At 37.0% G+C, this 18391-nt stretch overlaps 4 protein-coding genes across 4 annotated transcripts; 1 reads left to right on the forward strand and 3 right to left on the reverse strand.

Moving 5' to 3' along the window:
* Positions 1-4: 4 nt before the first annotated feature.
* On the reverse strand, positions 5-6563 carry LOC140817393 (pleiotropic drug resistance protein 2-like). The gene is given in 19 exon segments (XM_073177051.1): positions 5-455; positions 646-900; positions 998-1169; positions 1259-1486; positions 1563-1696; positions 1783-1866; positions 1945-2288; positions 2479-2815; positions 2899-3191; positions 3306-3471; positions 3577-3680; positions 3759-3919; positions 4035-4935; positions 5026-5116; positions 5198-5488; positions 5616-5700; positions 5789-5877; positions 5969-6089; positions 6181-6563. Coding segments are annotated over 19 exon segments (4509 nt in total). The 3' UTR covers positions 5-185.
* Positions 6564-9422: 2859 nt separating this feature from the next.
* On the forward strand, positions 9423-11265 carry LOC140816578 (serine/threonine-protein kinase AGC1-5-like). The gene is made up of 2 exons (XM_073175930.1): positions 9423-10109; positions 10394-11265. Exons 1-2 carry the CDS (start codon positions 9658-9660, stop codon positions 11187-11189), a joined length of 1248 nt encoding a protein of 415 aa, XP_073032031.1. The 5' UTR covers positions 9423-9657; the 3' UTR covers positions 11190-11265.
* A 300-nt stretch (positions 11266-11565) lies between these two features.
* Positions 11566-13951, reverse strand: LOC140817015 (pentatricopeptide repeat-containing protein At3g53360, mitochondrial-like). The gene has a single exon (XM_073176570.1). It carries the CDS (start codon positions 13790-13792, stop codon positions 11681-11683), a length of 2112 nt encoding a protein of 703 aa, XP_073032671.1. The 5' UTR covers positions 13793-13951; the 3' UTR covers positions 11566-11680.
* Positions 13952-14364: 413 nt separating this feature from the next.
* On the reverse strand, positions 14365-15573 carry LOC140817016 (copper transport protein ATX1-like). Its single transcript, XM_073176571.1, has 3 exons — positions 15504-15573; positions 14907-14982; positions 14365-14712 (listed from the first exon to the last, which is right to left on the reverse strand). The coding sequence occupies exons 1-3, from the start codon at positions 15510-15512 to the stop codon at positions 14456-14458; spliced, it is 342 nt and encodes a 113-aa protein (XP_073032672.1). The 5' UTR covers positions 15513-15573; the 3' UTR covers positions 14365-14455.
* Between the last annotated feature and the right edge of the window lie 2818 nt (positions 15574-18391).

An 18391-nucleotide genomic window follows, 5' to 3' on the forward strand; every position in this document is an offset into this window, starting at 1 on the left:
ACAAAGAGAATTAAATTTTATTTCCTTCAGAGTCCAAATTACACTGTACAATCACATTAAAAAATCAACAATTGAACCATGAAAAAGGATGTTAATAATAAATCACATTTCCATCATTGAAATATTTACTTCTCTGTTATTTAAACTGAAGGATGCTAGCACTTTCTTGAATTCTTGAATCCTCCCTATCTTCTCTGAAAGTTCAAGACCTTGATGCCATACACAAACACAAAGAAGAACAGCAATACCCATCCAACATGAGCCAAAGCAACATATCCAAGGAAATCAGAATCGTAACCTAAGAACTGTTTAAGGTAGTCCTTAATTGGGATGTCACCATGTTCCGGCACATGAACATTGTCCATTTTATCACCTAGCTGAGATGTTACAAGGCCGTAGATCGTCCATGCCACCGGAGAACCCCAGTAGTACCACCTCCACCAGATTGGAATTTGCTGCAAATTTTGAGAGATTTTGTCAACAAAGGTCCCCTTTTATGTCCAAAACACAAATTTGGGATAAAAAATGACGACAAAATAAAGGGCTGGACCCAGCGAGGGGCTAACACGGTAATTTTTCCCCTCAGTTAAATTCTTGGATCCATGCTCGGAAAAACAAGTCGTATAGTTACTTCAGTATTTTTACCATTCTTGGAATGAGGAAGCCAGAGAAGAGGTTCCAAAAGCTGAGGAAGAATGACATGACAATGGCAGCTATCTGGTAACTTGGTGTGAGTGCCACAAGCATCATCCCATATAATGTGAAGTACACAAAGCACATGAATACATAGTAATAGAACCACATGAACTTGGTCGCCCCCCATTCAAATCCAATCATTGAGTAAAGGAGAAGACTGTACACAAATGTTTGGATGCCAACATAAATTGTTTCTACCGTCACCTGTACAAGAAGGAAAATTTGTAAAGATAGGTTACAAGATAGAGCTCGTTATATCTATGCTCGTCTTGAGATTATACTGTCAGCTTTGATTTTTTACCTGAGCAAATGCATAAGGCAAAGCTGAGAACATCCCAGCTGCTTTTTCCCGATAAAATACAGTTCTTTCAATTGCAACTACCGATTGCACAGCTGAAGTGTTTGTTCCTCCAAGGAATAGAACGGCAGCATACATGGCTCCTAGAAGATTTGAAAGGTCTTGCTGTTTGTGTCTGTCGAAGGCGGTGCTTCGTGTCAAATATTTAAACCTTGGAGCTTAAATATGCAGAAGTACATTAAAAGATAGCAGATTATAACTTACATCTTATCTCCTTTATTCCAGAAGATGATTCCAAATATGAGACCAATAACTGTTGTCATGAAAAATCGGATAACATTGTACTGTGGATTCCTCCAGTAAGACCAGTGCTGTTTCCAAATGCATGCCTTGATTTGTGTGAGGAATGGTTGAGAGTATTTAGTAGGGAAGTATAAGTCTTGGGTTTCTTGTGTTGGAGTGCTTAGCTTTCTAATAAGTTCTCCATTCCTCCTGAAATTTGGAGAGCGTAAGTAAGAAATCCATGTTTGAGTATTATATGAGATCTTGAAACATAATCTACCCATACCTATTTAAGTCAGAGTTGGAGTATATTTCCACAAAATCCAAGTCAAGTTGAGATTCAACTGCTGCAGAACTAACTTCCAGCATCCATGTGGCTGGATTATAGCCGTATTTTATCTTAGACACGCCTTCAATCGCCTGAAAGATACAAAAGTCGAGAAATATTGGATTTAGATCATTTTTCAGTTCAGAATGATTCAAGAACCTTAATGAATAGTACTTACTTCAAAGTATTCTATCAACAGTTGTGAATTTTGTCCAAGAGGTCCTGCGTAAATAACTTGTCCTCCTCTCTTCATCAGAAATAGCTGCAGGGACATTCAGAGATCTCATACTTTTGTTCCTAGAATATCTGGGTATCTGTATACCTCAATAAACAGAAGTACCTCATCGAATGATTCAAAAATGTCAATGCTTGGCTGGTGAATTGTGCACACTACAGTTCTTCCTGTGTCCACAGTGTTCCTGACAGCTCGCATGACAATTGCAGCAGCTCTTGCGTCAAGGCCAGATGTCGGTTCGTCCATGAAAATGATAGACGGATTTGCTACCAGTTCAACAGCGATGGTGAGTCGTTTTCTCTGTTCAGTTGATAGGCCATCAACTCCTGGAAGTCCAACCAACGAGCCTTTCAACGTGTTCAACTCGACTAGCTCCATCACTTCCTCGACAAACATCTGAGGAAAATAGGTTGGTAACGATTACAGGAAGGAAATACGATTTATTGCATCTATGTTTTAAGAGATAAAAAGTGATCCATGAAATCATGTGGTTGCCACTAGGTTAAAGTCCATAGCTATTAGTTATGTTGCAGGCTTGCAGTGTCAGGTTACAGCTTTGACACGATCTTCAGGCATTTTTTGACAGGGGAAATGATGTCTAGGCCAAGCAAGATGATAAAAAGTATATGGTAGAATGACTTGCCTGTCTTGTCGCCTTGTTCACATCTGCTGGAAGACGCAGCCAGGCTGAATAGAGAAGCGACTCGTAAACAGTCACATGAGGAGAGTGAATATCGTTCTGTTCACAGTATCCACTCACACGAGCAAACGTTTCTTGATTCTTGGGATAACCAGATATACGGATATCACCTTCTATATACCCACCGGTTTTCCTTCCTGCTAAAACATCCATCAAAGTGGTTTTTCCTGCACCGCTCACCCCCATCAATGCGGTCAAGACTCCAGGTCGGAAAGCACCACTAACGTCTTGTAACAATTGGAGTCTCGTCTCCTCAACTCCTTGGCTCTTCATTTCCTTGAAATTACGCAGAACCAATGATGAGGGACAAAATTAGCAGCAATTTGACAGAAAAAGAGAAACAAGATTCAGTTGCTTACTGCTGGCATATCAACGTAGTAATTCACGTGATCAAATGAAAGGGATAATGCCTTGAATGGAAGCACCATTCCTCGTTTTTTAGTTGCAGTAGTTGCATCACTTGCATTCGCTTGTTCTGGTGTGGTCCTCCCTGCATTATCAATAAGGTTTGACGTTTGCATAGATTCTTGAAATGAAGAAAGAAGAAAAGAAAAAAATTCAAAATTCCCACCTTCCATTTTAGAGCACGCCGACTTATTTTTCTTGCTTTCATTTTCTAGGTTTGAACTAACCGATTTGGACTCTCCCATTGCTGCATTGGAGTTTGGATTCTAACTTTAATCTTCTTCGAATTAATGAATCAGAAAGCTAAATTCGTTTGGTTTCTTAATATTTATATCTGATCAGTATTGAAGTTTAAACTTACGTTGTAAGAATGTCAATGCGGCAACAAAACAGAGATTGAAGAACAGAGAAAAGCCAAACAGCGCAATGACACAAATCCAATACCAATGTTCTTCAGTAAACATTCCTCTGGCTGCTAAAAGTTCCAACCCTGCTGAGCTTCCGGCAAATCTTTTATCGTCGTTGGGCTAAAAAAACAGATCAAACATCACGCGATGATTGAAAAATATGATATTCACCATGACACCATATAAACTAGAATTTTTGTTTGATAACAATTGATTTAGCTTTACCGTGGACCATCTTGGGTCAAGAAATTCTACGAGTACAATTGCATTTTGTCCATAAGACATGGGTGAAAGATAGTAAGCCCATTTCATCCATGGTTGAAGGTCATCTGCAGTTAAACGACAGAATGATTTATAATGAACTGTGTACATGAAATAGGACTTTAAAGAAAATATACAATGGTAACCTTTGGCAATGATGAATCCACCAAGAACGAAAACCAGTAACAAAGTGAAGGTTCCAAGAGTATTGGCAACGACTTGTGTTCTTCCAAGGGCAGCAATGAAACGAAATAGGCCTAAGGCCATCTGATGAACGCCCACAAATGCCAAGTATTGCCGGAAGAACCTATAATATTTATGCATCATTCATTGTTCATTGAGTCTCCATTCTTCTGAGTATTTTTTGTATGGTTAAGGTGTATAAATATCAAAGATAAAATGTTCCAAAATTTAAATATTACCTACTAGCTGCAGGGGCAAATCCAACGGTGTAATATGTTAGTATTACCCATATTCCTGACTCCATTATCGAGATGGGAATCCTAAGGAGCCAAATGGGAAGAGCAAAAGCCCACGCCGGGTAAAATAAGGCATCCCTTTGTTTGAAAAACACGGGAAGTCTGAAAATTGTCATGGCAAGCTCAGCCATACCGTTGAACATGACATTAATGAGACTAAAGAAAAGGGCACCATAAAATTTTCCTCCATCGTCTATATAACCAGGCTTCATTTGTGTCCTGAAGAACACGGTGAATGTAAAAAGAGCCATAATTGTGATCTGTGTCGTCTTGAAAATGTACACAAACGAGTTACGTTTCATCAGCAACCATTCTCTTGATAAGCATGCCTTGAACAAGTCTTTGTTTGAAATACCATATTTCTCCTTCACCAAGGCTGCTGGATGAACTTGGCTCTTCTCGTAAGGGATTCTAAGTTCTTCAAAGATCTTTTGTCCAATGTAGAAAGATTCGAACCGATGGACGAATTCCGTTACTGAAATGTATCGGTAAGGTTCAGTTTTCCTTGACCAGTACTGCTCTTGGTCTTTCTTAGATGTAACCTCTTGCAGAAAATCAGCCACTCCTTTTCTCTCGGGACACTGGAATCCTACACTCTCGAAGAAGTCAAGAACTTGATCACGTGGACCTTGATAAACAATTTGTCCTTCAGAAAGCAATATCAAGTCATCGAAAAGATCGAATGTCTCAGGGGCCGGTTGTAAAAGGGAAACGATCATTGTTATATCCATTATGTGAACCATTTGCTTCATGCATTTGACAATTTGAAATGTGGTGGAGCTGTCGAGACCGGTCGAGATTTCATCCATCAGAAAGACTTTAGCTGGCCCAACCAACATTTCTCCTGCATATCAAGCAAATATTCAAAAGCCACATTAGCATATTCAGATTCTAGTTTTGGTAAGTATTGGAAAAATGAAACCAGTGCACATACCAGTGGTAACACGCTTCTTCTGTCCACCAGAAATACCCCTTCTCATTTCGTCACCCACCATTGTATCGGCACAGATATCCACTCCAAGAACCTGTTAACCGAAAAACATCAATAAACAGCTAAAACTGCGACGTTCATTCGATCAATTCAACATCTTGAAAAGGAGACGAACTTTGAGCACATTATCTGTGACTAAACTGGTCTTCTGTCCAGCTACTGCAATGGCTTTCATGAATGAATCGATTCGAGGGTCTGGTTTGATCCCTGACTGCTTTTCACGCCTCGATAATTCTGCCAGCATTTCATCTCTCGCACCGACTCCAAAGCAACGACCCGAAAAATTCAAGGTTTCTCTTACTGTCATCTCACCATGGTGAAGATCATGCTGGCTGATGTAAGCACAAGTTCTCTGAGGAATAAATTCCCTCAATTCGTGACCACAATAAGTGATCTTTCCACTCACCTAATGTATTGGAATCCAGCAGAAATAGGCGATTCAGAGCAAGTTTATGCATAAAGAATCACATATTATCAAGATATATTAGCAAGCGCCTTGAGCAACGGAGTAGATTTTGGCATAAATTTCTCACCCTAAGATCTTCCCCCAGCTTTCCAGCAAGCGCCTTGAGCAACGTAGTTTTTCCTGAACTTGGAGGTCCCAAAAGAAGAGTCATCCTGGTAATTACAATGTATATCCAATTTCAGAAAAATTGCATGATAAACACTAGACTAAGAAGCTCATTTCTGATGCATGCAGACGTACCTCGATGGCTTTACTATGCCAGACACATCATTTAGTATTTTGACTGCCTTCTTTTGAGATGGGAACAGCCTCAAAAGGCCAAGAATTCCCTATTTAAAACAAGGATTATTGGCTAGATAATCGATGTCTTATTCTACCGCATATCACGAAAAATATAAAAAAGATGACAGGAAAGACTACCTCCAGCGCGTTTATGGTAGAATTGTATAGAGTTGGAAGTGCTCTGCTTCCGGCAAATGCATCACCTTCAACTGACAAATGCTCGAACCTGATCTCACATCGTGGGACATTGATTCCGACCCTATTCGCACAAACCCGAAATATCTCAAGAAAACTTTACTTTTCATCCAAACTAGATCAGATAAACAAAATCACAACAACATGTTTTTTACCTATCAATTCGCTCACGGAGTCGTAAAAGCAACCTCTCGTTGTCATCTTCGAAAGCTTTCATCATCCCATCCATAATATGCTTCTTATCCTGCATGCTTAGATGAGTAAAATCAACTTCTTCATGCACAACCCTTCCATTGTCCAAAACTTGCTTCAAGATTCCCTTTCTCATTCGATCATAAGTAGGGAGCCTCTCGATGGCCGCCCACCGTAGCTCTTCCTCGTCGTCCTGCCTCCCGCTTTTCTGAAAAATGTCGTCTCCTGAAGCCACGATTGCCTCATGAATACTGGCTGAAGCCCAACCTCTTTTGCTCGGGGACGAAAAGCTGGATTTCCTACTCATGGATCTTGCCAGCTCATCTCTTGTCACTGCAGCGGCCATTTTAGCTCACTGCAGTCAGTGGTGTGTCGACTGGACAAGATCAAAGGAAAAACCTGAGTTTTGTGGAAGAGCAGAAGACAGATTCAAGAATGCAGATTGTTAGTGTTGATTAAGGTTCTTTGGATGGTGTTGTATATATAGGATTTGGTAGAAAAGTTTCAAGAATGGTATAAGCTAAAGAATTTGAGAGAGCGCATTTTTTATATCAGAGTGATACTATATTTTGTCGGCTCTTTGTGACAATCTCAATAAACTACGCTTTCTTAAATATTCATGTTTTTGTCTTTATTTCTTTTCTTGAGCTATTTTTATTATAATTATAGCAGCGGTAAAAGAAGAGTGTTTCGCTTGATTTTCCTAAATTTTTTATGAGTGAGTCTCGTATGAGACCGTCTCACGGATCATAATCGGTGAGACGGATCAATCCTAACCATATTCACAATAAAAAGTAATACTCTTAGCATAAAAAATAATATTTTTTCATGGGTAACCCAAATAAGAGATCCGCCTCACAAATACGACCCGTGAGACCGTCTCACACAAGTTTTTGCCATTCTTTATATATATTTTGAGTTTCTTCTCTCAGGAACATTTAAAAATTAAAAGATTATGTAAAAAAAAAAAAATTTGAGAGATATCTGTAATGAGTATCTCTACCCCAATATATACTAGTAAATTGATCAAATAATATTAAACAATTAATACAAAATTATTTTCAATTTAAAAGAGTTGTTCGATTTAAAAGTGAAGTTTTGTTTAGATTTTTTTATATGTAAAATATAGAGTGATTTGAGGAGATTTTTAGTAGGGTAAGAAGAATAATTATGGTATTAAATATTTTGATGTCCTTTAAAATAGTTACTCTAACCGTCTCACACTTGATAATATAGTATAGATTAAAAATAAATATTCTATTTTTCAATAAATACTTTACTTGCCTTAAATATTATTTCATTTTTCACTTATCTCAAATATATAGTCAAATATTTATATTCACAGTATTTATTATATATTTTTTTAACTAAAATGCCTTTATTGAATAAATGATTTATTTTCCACAATTGTTTGTTATCATTAAAATACTCAATAAATTAAAATGAGATTAAAAAAATTTATTTATATAATTGATATTTCCAATTAAAAAACAACGATGTCAAGGACGAGGTAGTAATAATTTGGGTTTGAAGTGGTCAAGGAGAAAGACAAGAGCCGTGAAAACTTGGCAACGAATCAGAGCCCAAAGCATGTGTATTTCGATTTGTCATTTAAACACAGTCTAGCTTAGCCTAGCCCAGCCCAGCCCAACCCAGCTGAGCCCAGAGTATATGGGCTTCGAATTGTATCCTTTGGAAGCCCGAAACATATAGATTAGGGTAAAGTTTAATCTGGCCAAACCAGGGTTTGTTTCACCCTACCCCTACGGGCACCGCAGGGTCAATGAACGGCCCGGATCACTCTACATGAGTGTTCTGGGCCCACCTCCATGTAAAAAAAAATTGACTCGGAAAAATTCGAGCCGTTGAATCGACCCCTGCGGACACTGCCCGCTTGTGAACTGGATACAATACAAAGCTTCCGCGGAGTAACAAACCACGTAATCTTGATTCGGGATAGATTCTGAAATTTTGAGAAGAGAGATTTATGATAAAATAAAAGTTTAAAATTGTGTCAAATAATAGGAAAAAAAATACGTATGAACTAGGTTGACCCGTTTTATGAATATAGAAGTTTGAGACCTATTTACAAGAGAACTTCTCTAACATTGATATTATAGATGTTCATCGGTCGGTTCGGTTTGATTTTCGATTTAATAAATATATAATCCGATATTCGAACCATTTTCCTTCGCTTTGGTTCAGTTTTATACCAAAACAGTTCGATTATTTCGGTCGGTTAATTCAATTTTTGTATAATTATTTAAATTAATAATATAAATATATTATAAAATATATTATGTTAACTTTTTAATAGTTTTCTTAGTAAAGAAATATTTAAATATAAGTTATAAATTAATTAAACAAACAACAATTAACTAAATTTTTTTCAAAATGGTTCTTCATTAACTAAATATTATATCAAAATATATAATATAAATGAAAATAAGAAATTATTAATTTAATGAAATTTCGATTTTTTCGGTTTTGACATATAAAATCCGAAAACAAACAAATAAACTTCGGTTTTAATATTTATATCCGAATTATAAATTCGGATCTTGGTTCGATTCAGTGTTCGGTTTTTTCGATTTAAATTTTTGGTTTTTTTGGTTTTATCTCAAGTTTGAATACCCTGATTAATAATATTCACGTGTTGAGAAATGAACATCTGGATACATGATTTGAGCATTACCTTAAGGTCACATGTCATTAACAAGAACTACTATTCGTACTCGATCTTCGCTAAAGGCGCCAAATTGTGCAACACTAAATCCAATTTTCTTGTGGCAATACCTCTGCCGAATCAATCGTTAGTAAAACAAGAAAAATATAATTTCGCGTGAAGATAGATTCAGAATTTTATCAAAATATTAATTTCTTTTTTTTCATGTATGTATTTAAACTTCAATATTCTGAAAGTTCATTATTCTAAATGTTGCTATAAGTATTAACTACATTATCTAAGATTTAGAATCATAATCAATAGATGCTCTATCGACATTATTTATTTGGCTTCATTCAACTTGAAAATTTAGTCAAATTAATCAAAGATTAAAAAAATAAATAGAATATATTATCAGTCTTATTTATTTTAAATAATAGAGCCAAAAACTTAAGGCCACATCTGGGCCCCAACCCAACTAAAAATCGCCGGCATGGAGACCCAGCCCTCTAATTGCCGGCCCAAAACGTTCCCCCTCTAGACTCTTCAAAAGATCCAATTCTTGATTTCTCCCCTCCTATCTACACATTCAACAACACTCGTCTCCTTACATATAAATCATCATAAATACTTCTTTCTTGGTATGAAATTCGCCCCATCATGGAAATATACGTATTCGATATGGCCGATGAACGCAAAACCCCGAGTTCCGCATCTACCATTACTACCGCCACTACCACCACTACTACCACGACTATGGCCATGAACTGATCACATGGGCGAGGCTACCAATCCAAAAACGAGCTTTGGCTCTGAAACTAGTCGTGATATCGAATCCATCGCCGTCGAAATCTTTCGAGATGCCAAGAAACGAGGGTCCGAGACTGTGACACAAAAGCTTACTCTGCATGACTTCTCGTTCATCCGGAGGCTCGGTAGCGGCGACATAGGCACGGTTTACCTGGTGGAGCTAAAAGGATCTAAAGGGTCTGTCTTTGCAGCTAAGATGATGGACAGGGAGGAGTTGGTTTGTAGGAATAAGGAGGGTAGAGCAGGGACAGAGAGGGAAATACTTGAAATGTTGGACCATCCATTTTTGCCTTTCCTTTACACCACGATTGAATGTTCGAGGTGGTCTTGTTTGTTAACCGAGTTTTGTCCCGGCGGCGACTTGCATATTCTCCGGCAACGCCAGCCGGAGAAAAGATTCGATGAAGACGCTGTCAGGTGATTGTTATCATCATCTTATTTTTCATGTGTTCATAATACATATTTTTTCCAATTCGAAAACGTCATAAGTTGTTGATTTTGATGAGATAGATTCTTGAATATGACATTCTATTTACTTGTTTAACAAAATCATGGAAATATAATATTTGATTATTCAAAGTTTTTAAAAGTCCTCTAAGAATGGTGAATTTAGTTAAACTACTTGAAAGAATTGGTTTTAATAATTATTATAAGAATTCTGATATACATGAGGCTTGATAACTTTGAATGTAAAATTTCAGGTTTTATGCATCAGAAGTGATTGTTGCACTAGAATACCTACACATGCTAGGCGTAGTTTATCGAGACCTGAAGCCCGAAAATGTACTCGTAAAATCCGACGGTCATATAATGCTTACTGATTTCGACCTCTCCCTAAAATGTGATGGTTCGACATCAAAGCCACAGATCGTCTACGATCGACTCAATTCAAAAACTCACAAATCGTCTAGTTCCGATTATTCATCTCGTAGATTCTCCATACCCTCGTGTATGTTACCAAGTTGTGTCGTCCCTAGCGTCTCCTGCCTCCGCCCGACCCGGAGGAGGTGTAGGAAGGGTAGTAGAAGTACCATAAAGATAGTAGCCGAGCCCATCGAGGCACGATCAATGTCATTTGTCGGGACGCACGAGTACCTAGCCCCGGAGATCGTATCCGGTGAAGGTCATGGCAATGCAGTCGACTGGTGGACGCTCGGGGTTTTTATATACGAAATGTTCTACGGGGTGACACCATTCAAGGGGACGGACAACGAATTCACCCTGTCGAACATCGTGGCTCGAGAGCTCGGATTTCCGAAAGACGTCCCGTCGGTTCCGGCTTCGGCTAAGGATCTGATCATCCAGTTACTGAACAAGGATCCTACTAAAAGAATGGGTTCTACCATGGGTGCAGCTGCCATGAAGCAACACCCTTTCTTTGAAGGTGTGAATTGGGCACTACTGAGATGCACGAAGCCACCATATACACCAATTTCTAAGGATTTTGCTTCATTTAATAACGATGATCCATTCGATGTAAATGTTGAGTATTATTAAAAATGCATGTGTGCGCACTTGCGCACGTATTGAATTTAAGTAGCTACATAGGAGTATCATTTTTATGTTTTCAATTAATGTTAAAAAAAAGTCAATTTCGTGAGACAAACATTATATTTGGATCATTCATAAAAGATATAAGTATTATTTTTCATTTCAAAAATATTAAATATGATTGTTATCCAATAATTTTAACATTCATAAAATTTCTACCACGGACCAAATGAAATATTAAGATGGCATATTGTTAAGTAAATAATATAAATTTGAGACATCATGTGGGGAGTGTATAGAATAAACTTTTCTACCCTAACCCAGGTGTATATGACTTTTCTCCCACGATCTTTATAGGCTAAAAAATGGTTTAGAAAGCTAAAGCCATAACTTCTGAACACATTATATACATCAGAATTCAAAACACACTCTTCTTATTTTGGTCGGTGAACTATTTGCCTTTGATGTTAAGCAGGAAAAGTCGCTGAGATGATGTGTTAATTGTTTAGGTCCCCATTAACCAATGATATCAAATCATCAGAAACACATCCTTCATCTAACAGTTGAGCTGACAGTCCAGTCAAAACTTCGCGCACCCCATTACCTCGAAGCTGCAAACAATCGTCGACAGAGAAACACGATACTTTGTCACGCAATTCTGTCCAGCTATACCCAGTTTCTTTTTTCAGCGCCTTCTCTTTCATTAGTTTTCTGACCTGCGAAGATTCTTTCCACATGTTTGAATCTGCATAAATATTTGATAGCATGATATGGGCAGATGTGTCATCAGGATCAATGCTCAAAATCATTTCAGCAGCATACTTAGCTAACTCCAGATTTTTGTTAGTGATACAGCCTGATAAAAGACATCGCCAAACTACTTTATCGGGCTTTACAGAGAAACTTCTAATGAAATCATAAGCTTCTTTTGTTTGACCTTTTCGCGAAAATAGACTGACCATACAAGCTAAATGATCAGTTTTTGGGATAATTCCAAATTCTTTGGTCATTGAGTCAAAGTGATGCAATCCTTCAGCCAAGCTTCCTACATGGGCGCAGGAAGATAGAACTGAAATGAATGTGACATCATTTGGTTTAAACCCATTCCGTAGCATAATGTCGTAAATGTTCAGGGCTTCTCTCCCAAAACCATGTTGAGCATACCCAGAGATTATGGCATTCCAGGAAATCAGATTCTTATAGGGAAGGATGTTAAAGACTTTTCGAGAATCATCGAGTCTCCCACACTTTGCATACATGTCAATGAGAGAACTTCCGACTACCACATTGAAATCAAATCCAGGTTTTATGATGCAGCAATGAATTTGCTTACCCCATTCAATTGCTGGTAAATCCCCGCAAAAGCTTAAAAGAGAGGAATATGTGTAAGGGTCAGGGTCAAACCCATCTGAAAACATGTTCTGTATAAGTTCAGTTGCTTCTTCAAAACAACCTGAGTCCGTAAATCCAGCTATTAAAGCATTCCAACTAACATTATCATGACTATTCATTTCACGAAATATTACGATGGACTCCTCAAGGCGATCAATTTTTGAATAAAAATCTAAAATCGAGTTGGCAACACAAGTAAAAGCTTTAAATCCCAATTTTATAATCAAAGAATGGAGCTGCATCCCACCCCAGGTCTCCTTCTCCTTCCCAAAGGCTCCAAGCACAGAAGCAAATGTGAGCTCATTTGGCTTCAAACCTGTACAGAGAAACTCTTGAAAAAAATTGATAGCCTCTCTGTATCTTCCCAGCTGCGCACAACCTCCGATCAATGCAGTCCAGGCTGTCAACCCTGGATTTTCTGCCTCTTTCAAAGCTCTACGTGCTAACTCCAATTCTCCACATTTTGCATAAAAATTAACCAATCCAGTCACAACAAAATGATCCATTTTAACACCACACTTGATGGCAAGGCATTGCACTTCCATTCCAACTTCCAGAATCTCCAACGCAGCACAAGCACCTAATACAGTTCCATAACAAAACTCATTCATCTTTACTCCCATCCTCAAACACCTCAAGAAAACTCTCAATCCTTGCTCATTCTCCCCACACTGAACACAACTAGCAATAAACGAAACACAGCTAATTGTACCGGGCTCCGCTATGGCATCAAACACCTGCGCTGCCATCTTCAATGACCCACATTTCCCGTAAAAGTTGACCAAACAATTAGTAATAAAACTGTTAACATTTTCTCCACTCCTGAACATCCTTCCATGTACTTCCTTCCCAATTCTCAACGCTCGTATTCGAGCACATGCAGATATCACGGCAACATATGTATAATCATTCGGAGAAATCCCATCATCAAGAACCATTGATCTAAAGCAATACAAGGATTTTTCCGTGAACCCCGCGTTAGAATATGCGGAAATTAGTGATGTCCAGGAACAGATGTTTCTCTCAGGCATTTTTTCGAACACATTCTCAACGTAATTAATTCTCCCAAATTTACAATACATAGCGAGCAAATAATTGTTTGTTTGAACATCTGGATTAAACCCGGACACAATGATCCGACCATGAACAGATTTAGCGTCGAAAATGGATCTTGCTTCAGTGCATGATCGAATGAGTCGAAGTCGAGCGATTGACATATAAAGAAACGTCTAGTGTACATTTGCTGGCAGTGGCTGATCTTTTGCTGTGGATATTCAAGTTTCGGACCAACGGCTTAAACTTCTATAAAAATCACTCAGTTCTCTAAAGTCTGCCTTGTAAAGGTAACTCTCGAGGAGTTCAGCACCAACAATTTTAAAATTACCCATTGACACCCGTGGATGCCCGTTATCTCATGCCACTCTATTATTTTTCAGCAGCATCTTTACTGCTCTTCATATTTTTAGTCTCTGACTTCATCGTCGGAAGACTTACACCAAGACACTATCCTGGCCTCGCGGTCTTATTCGTGATTCCAGGCTCAGTATAACTCTAAAATCTGCGTCTGGACTAGTGACATTGCTGAAATTGGACTCTAAATTTCCTGTGAGTATCACTCATCTACCCAAATTTACGTGTCCAACAAGTTGTAATACATATTTTTGTCATAAAAAAATTTTGACCAATGTCATATTCCGTAATAAAATATGAAATTCGGGATTATAAATTGTCATACATACTCATTATATAGAAACTAAGAAGTAAAAATACCGTAATCCAAACACGGACGAACCCATAACAATTGTTCATAACATCGTTATATAAACTTTATTTTTTTTATTCCAAATACTTGTTAAATAGAAACATTTCTTTTCGGTACACTATGCAGCAACAACAGCGTCAGCAGACTTTGATCCCGACTCAGGTGTGGCCTTAGGGTCGTTAGGCTTTGACACTGGTTCAGGTTTTGCCTGGGGATCATTAGGCTTCGGCACAGTTTCGGGTTTCGCCTCGGTTGCTTCCCAGAAGGAAGTCACCTTCCCAGTCTTCAAAACAGTCTGTAGAACAGACTCTGGCTTCACATTGCCCTTCACCGTCACCTTTTGCTGCTCCAAATTGATGTCGAACGAGTTGACGCCTATGAATAAGGAGCAAGAAATCAATGACCACGGAAATATTTAGCTAGACAACGGCAGATATGCTATTTGGACGCATCTTTTTGCAATATTCAAATATAATTGAAGCTATCAGTGAACACTAATTGCCATCACTTCAGAAGTACGAAGTTTCTATTAAAAATAGAATCAAGCAATCCAGACGGAGACGTCGAACCTTCCATTTTCGAAAGAACCCTGTTCACAGCCCCTACGCAACCTTGGCAAGACATCTTAACCTTGAGCACAACAGTCTGCAATTGATCACAAAGCTATGAATATATGTTTCCCAGAAAACAGATCAATGTTACACAAGTGTTGTTTCTTGGTCAGATGTAAACACAGAAAGTACTGCAAAAGATGCAGCATTTGTGCACAAAAATGTACTAGATTTCTCACAGAATAAACTCCCATAATAGCTACACCATCATTGGAACCAAAAGTAAAGAGGAAGATTCAATGCAGTACTTGACATTGTTTAGCTCAAAAATCATCTCTACAAAATGATAAAACAAACACTTTTGAATCTACAAAAGGTCTCGTCTTGCTCCACTTGAAATCAAGAAACCAAAGATAACTCAACCGACGTACAATTTGATTTCCAACCGTAGAATAAATTTTTGATTGATGACCATATAACAAAATCAAGTTCGCAGCAAATTTCAACAGATAATTGTTATGGGCAATGGCAGAAACTCATGCAGTATATTCAACGTGAAAATAGCATGTGATGATTTTAATATTCTAGAAAGAGAATTCAAAAACTGAAACTTGCCTCAGACATTTTGTGTATTTACGGTATGTATATTCCAACAAGAGCAAAAATATTTTCTTGAGGGAGAGAAAATGTGGTGATAATGAGAGAAGCTTCACTCATTGTTGCGATATTTATAGAGGAAGAAAATTAATAAAGAAAGAAGGTAGCGTGTAAGCTGAAGTATCATTTCATCGTGATCATAATTATTATTAGTTCATTTTTAGAAGATTTAGTTAAAGTCGTGGATTTGTTCACAGAAAATCTTTTCTCACTTTGAAAGCGTAAAATCCTACACATGACGCATGAAACTCGCTGTCACTAATTTTCCATTTTTGATTACTCCTCTAAGTGATTTTGAATTAATATAAATTATATATGCAGATTTTTTGTCCATTACTTCTTTCTCGTTATATGGTAAACCTTTAACGAAGAAGATTTTGTATAGGATGAAAAGAAATTAAAGAATAAATATTGACGTTGAGTTTGAATCTGATTTAGAAGAAGTATTGAAGAAATATATAAATAAACATAAAAAGTTAGACATTTATGATTAAAAGCAAAAACCTGCCTGGTTGTTAGATGACGGGTGACCGTATCGCCTATCGTTTTTTAGAAAAATGGAACTTAGTAACCTGAAAACTATTTTAAGAACACCTTGTGCAAATCAAGTATGACAAACTCATCTGACAATGTGTTGGTTCGGAGAATTGAGCTCATAGTAATTGATTAAACTTTTACTTACTTCGTTGAATCAACACCAATCAGCGTACCAAAAAATAAATTATTATAGCTACTAGTGCAAAATATACATGTATAATAAAAAAATGTAGTATTTTTTTTAAATAAATGGCATACCAAAGTACCAAACCAAATTAATAAATTCAAACTCATCTAGCTTCCCTTCGTCTTTAATCACATTTTTGGTTGTAATACCAATCAAAATTTCCTCCCAAGATTGAATGTGATATGGATTAGATGGCAAAACCGTTGTTAGTTAAGTGTACGTCAATGTGACAGTATCGAAAAAAATGTTTTTATGAATCCCGAAAGATCAGATGATGTGATAGGTCAATTGTATTAAAAAGATGGAATATTTATATCAAGTCATTATTGATGGAATATACGTGTTGTACTCGTTATTCGAAATAAAAGTGGATGTCGTTATAAAGGATATATACGGTGATTAGTCGATCCGATATGAAACAAGAAGGTGGAGATGGATTGACTTTGGTATGTTTGGCTAACAAATTTTGTTGGACACCAACCCTTTAAGGAAAACATGTGCTCTTGGTGAACTCATACCAAAAGCAAGCTTCTTTTGATTGGTATTATGTGTAGTACAAGACCCTTTATGCCATGGTACTGCATGAGAAAAGACGTACCACTCTTTTACCCTGACGTACAAGCGTGTAAATTCATTGGGTAACTTATTAATTTGTGCTTTTCACTTTAAGAAAGAAAGAAAGAAAGAAAGATTGCCATTCATACTCCCCAAAATTGTTATCCATGAGCAAAAGTATTACTCGAGCGTAATTGATTTTAAAGTATGTCTCTTGTGAGATTTTTTATCTGTGAGACGGATCAATCTTACCGATATTTATAATAAAAAGTAAAAAAACTTTTTCATGGATGACCCAAATAAGATATCTGTCTCACAAAATATGACTTATGAGAGTGTCTCACACAAGTTTTTACCTTATTTTAATATACAATGCAAATTTATATGAATTGAAAAGAATTCAAAAAATATATTTATGTCTTTGTAATTATGCTCTTAACCACTAACCACTAGAGTATGTATTATATGATTTGCAAAAATAATTTTTTAAATCTTTAAATTTTAATATATATTTAAAATATTATCCAAAACACTTTAACAAATTTTGGTAAATCAAAATTTTGTAAACCCCATAATTTTTATGTATTTGATATTACAAAAAAAAATTGACAAATCTTTTTTTCACCCTACAAAATCTTGAGATAAAATATGAATAATAATACATTTTTAGATTTTTAAAAATTATTATTTTATATCTTATTTGCATATGAAGAAAAATTATGACAAAGAAAGCTACTGCGTTTTGAGTTTTTTTTTTTTTTAAGCAAATAGAGATTTTATGAAAGTATTATTAGAGGTAATCTCGTCCACAAGGAAATTAAACAGAGAAGGTGGAGTGATATTAATATTTTTGGAAATAATTAAAGTTAACCACGATACACTGAGTTTATCCATGCGTTGCTCCGTTTTGATTTACGCTCAACATCTCTTCCTCATCTTCACGACTTATCGAAGTCGTTGCCAGAAAACAACACGAGAAACACACTTGTGAATGGTACTCAATAATCGAGAAGACGTGTCACGGTGCAAGACTAGGAACTGTGAAGCTGTTACTGCTGGAGCTCAAGGTTCTGTCATTCACTTTGCTGCCAATCACGACATAGATCTCAGATTTCCCCCACTAGACTTTAGTGGGTTTTTTTTTGGAAACATCGACGGTAATCAACCAGCCGTTGATGATCTGAAAGAACAAAAAAGGAAACTTGGATAATATTGTCAACTGTGAAGTCTTTAAACAATTTTTGAGAAAGCTGTGTACGGGTAAACCAAGTTCAGCCACCTTGCCATTCATCTCACGCATAGCAGTATTTGCAGCCTCCTCGGTCTTGTACTCTATGAAAGCGTAGCCTTTGGACCTCTTAGAGATCTTGTCCATTATGTCTTTAACTGCAAAGAAAGGAAACTTAAAAACAAATAAGGCAATATATGTTTATATGACCTTCTTCTAACGTAAATAATCACTACTCCTTCGTCCATGGCATTGTACCTTCAACTAGATCACCAAAACCAGTAATCAAGGTTTTCTCAGGTGTGTATGAGGATAGGCCTGAAGAGAGAAACCACACAG

This window comes from Primulina eburnea, chromosome 16 (genome assembly GCF_022965805.1).
Source record: "Primulina eburnea isolate SZY01 chromosome 16, ASM2296580v1, whole genome shotgun sequence".
NCBI lineage: Eukaryota > Viridiplantae > Streptophyta > Magnoliopsida > Lamiales > Gesneriaceae > Primulina > Primulina eburnea.

What these genes read in the sequence shown, in the direction of transcription:
- LOC140816578 (XM_073175930.1), top strand. Translation starts at nt 9,658, where the DNA reads ATGGGCGAGGCTACCAATCCAAAAACGAGCTTTGGCTCTGAAACTAGT. An exon ending in TTCGATGAAGACGCTGTCAG is followed by an intron (nt 10,110 to 10,393) that starts GTGATTGTTATC and finishes GTAAAATTTCAG; the next exon opens with GTTTTATGCATCAGAAGTGA.
- LOC140817016 (XM_073176571.1), bottom strand. An exon ending in GGTTCTTTCGAAAATGGAAG is followed by an intron (nt 14,713 to 14,906) that starts GTTCGACGTCTC and finishes CCTTATTCATAG; the next exon opens with GCGTCAACTCGTTCGACATC.
- LOC140817015 (XM_073176570.1), bottom strand. Translation starts at nt 13,792, where the DNA reads ATGTCAATCGCTCGACTTCGACTCATTCGATCATGCACTGAAGCAAGA.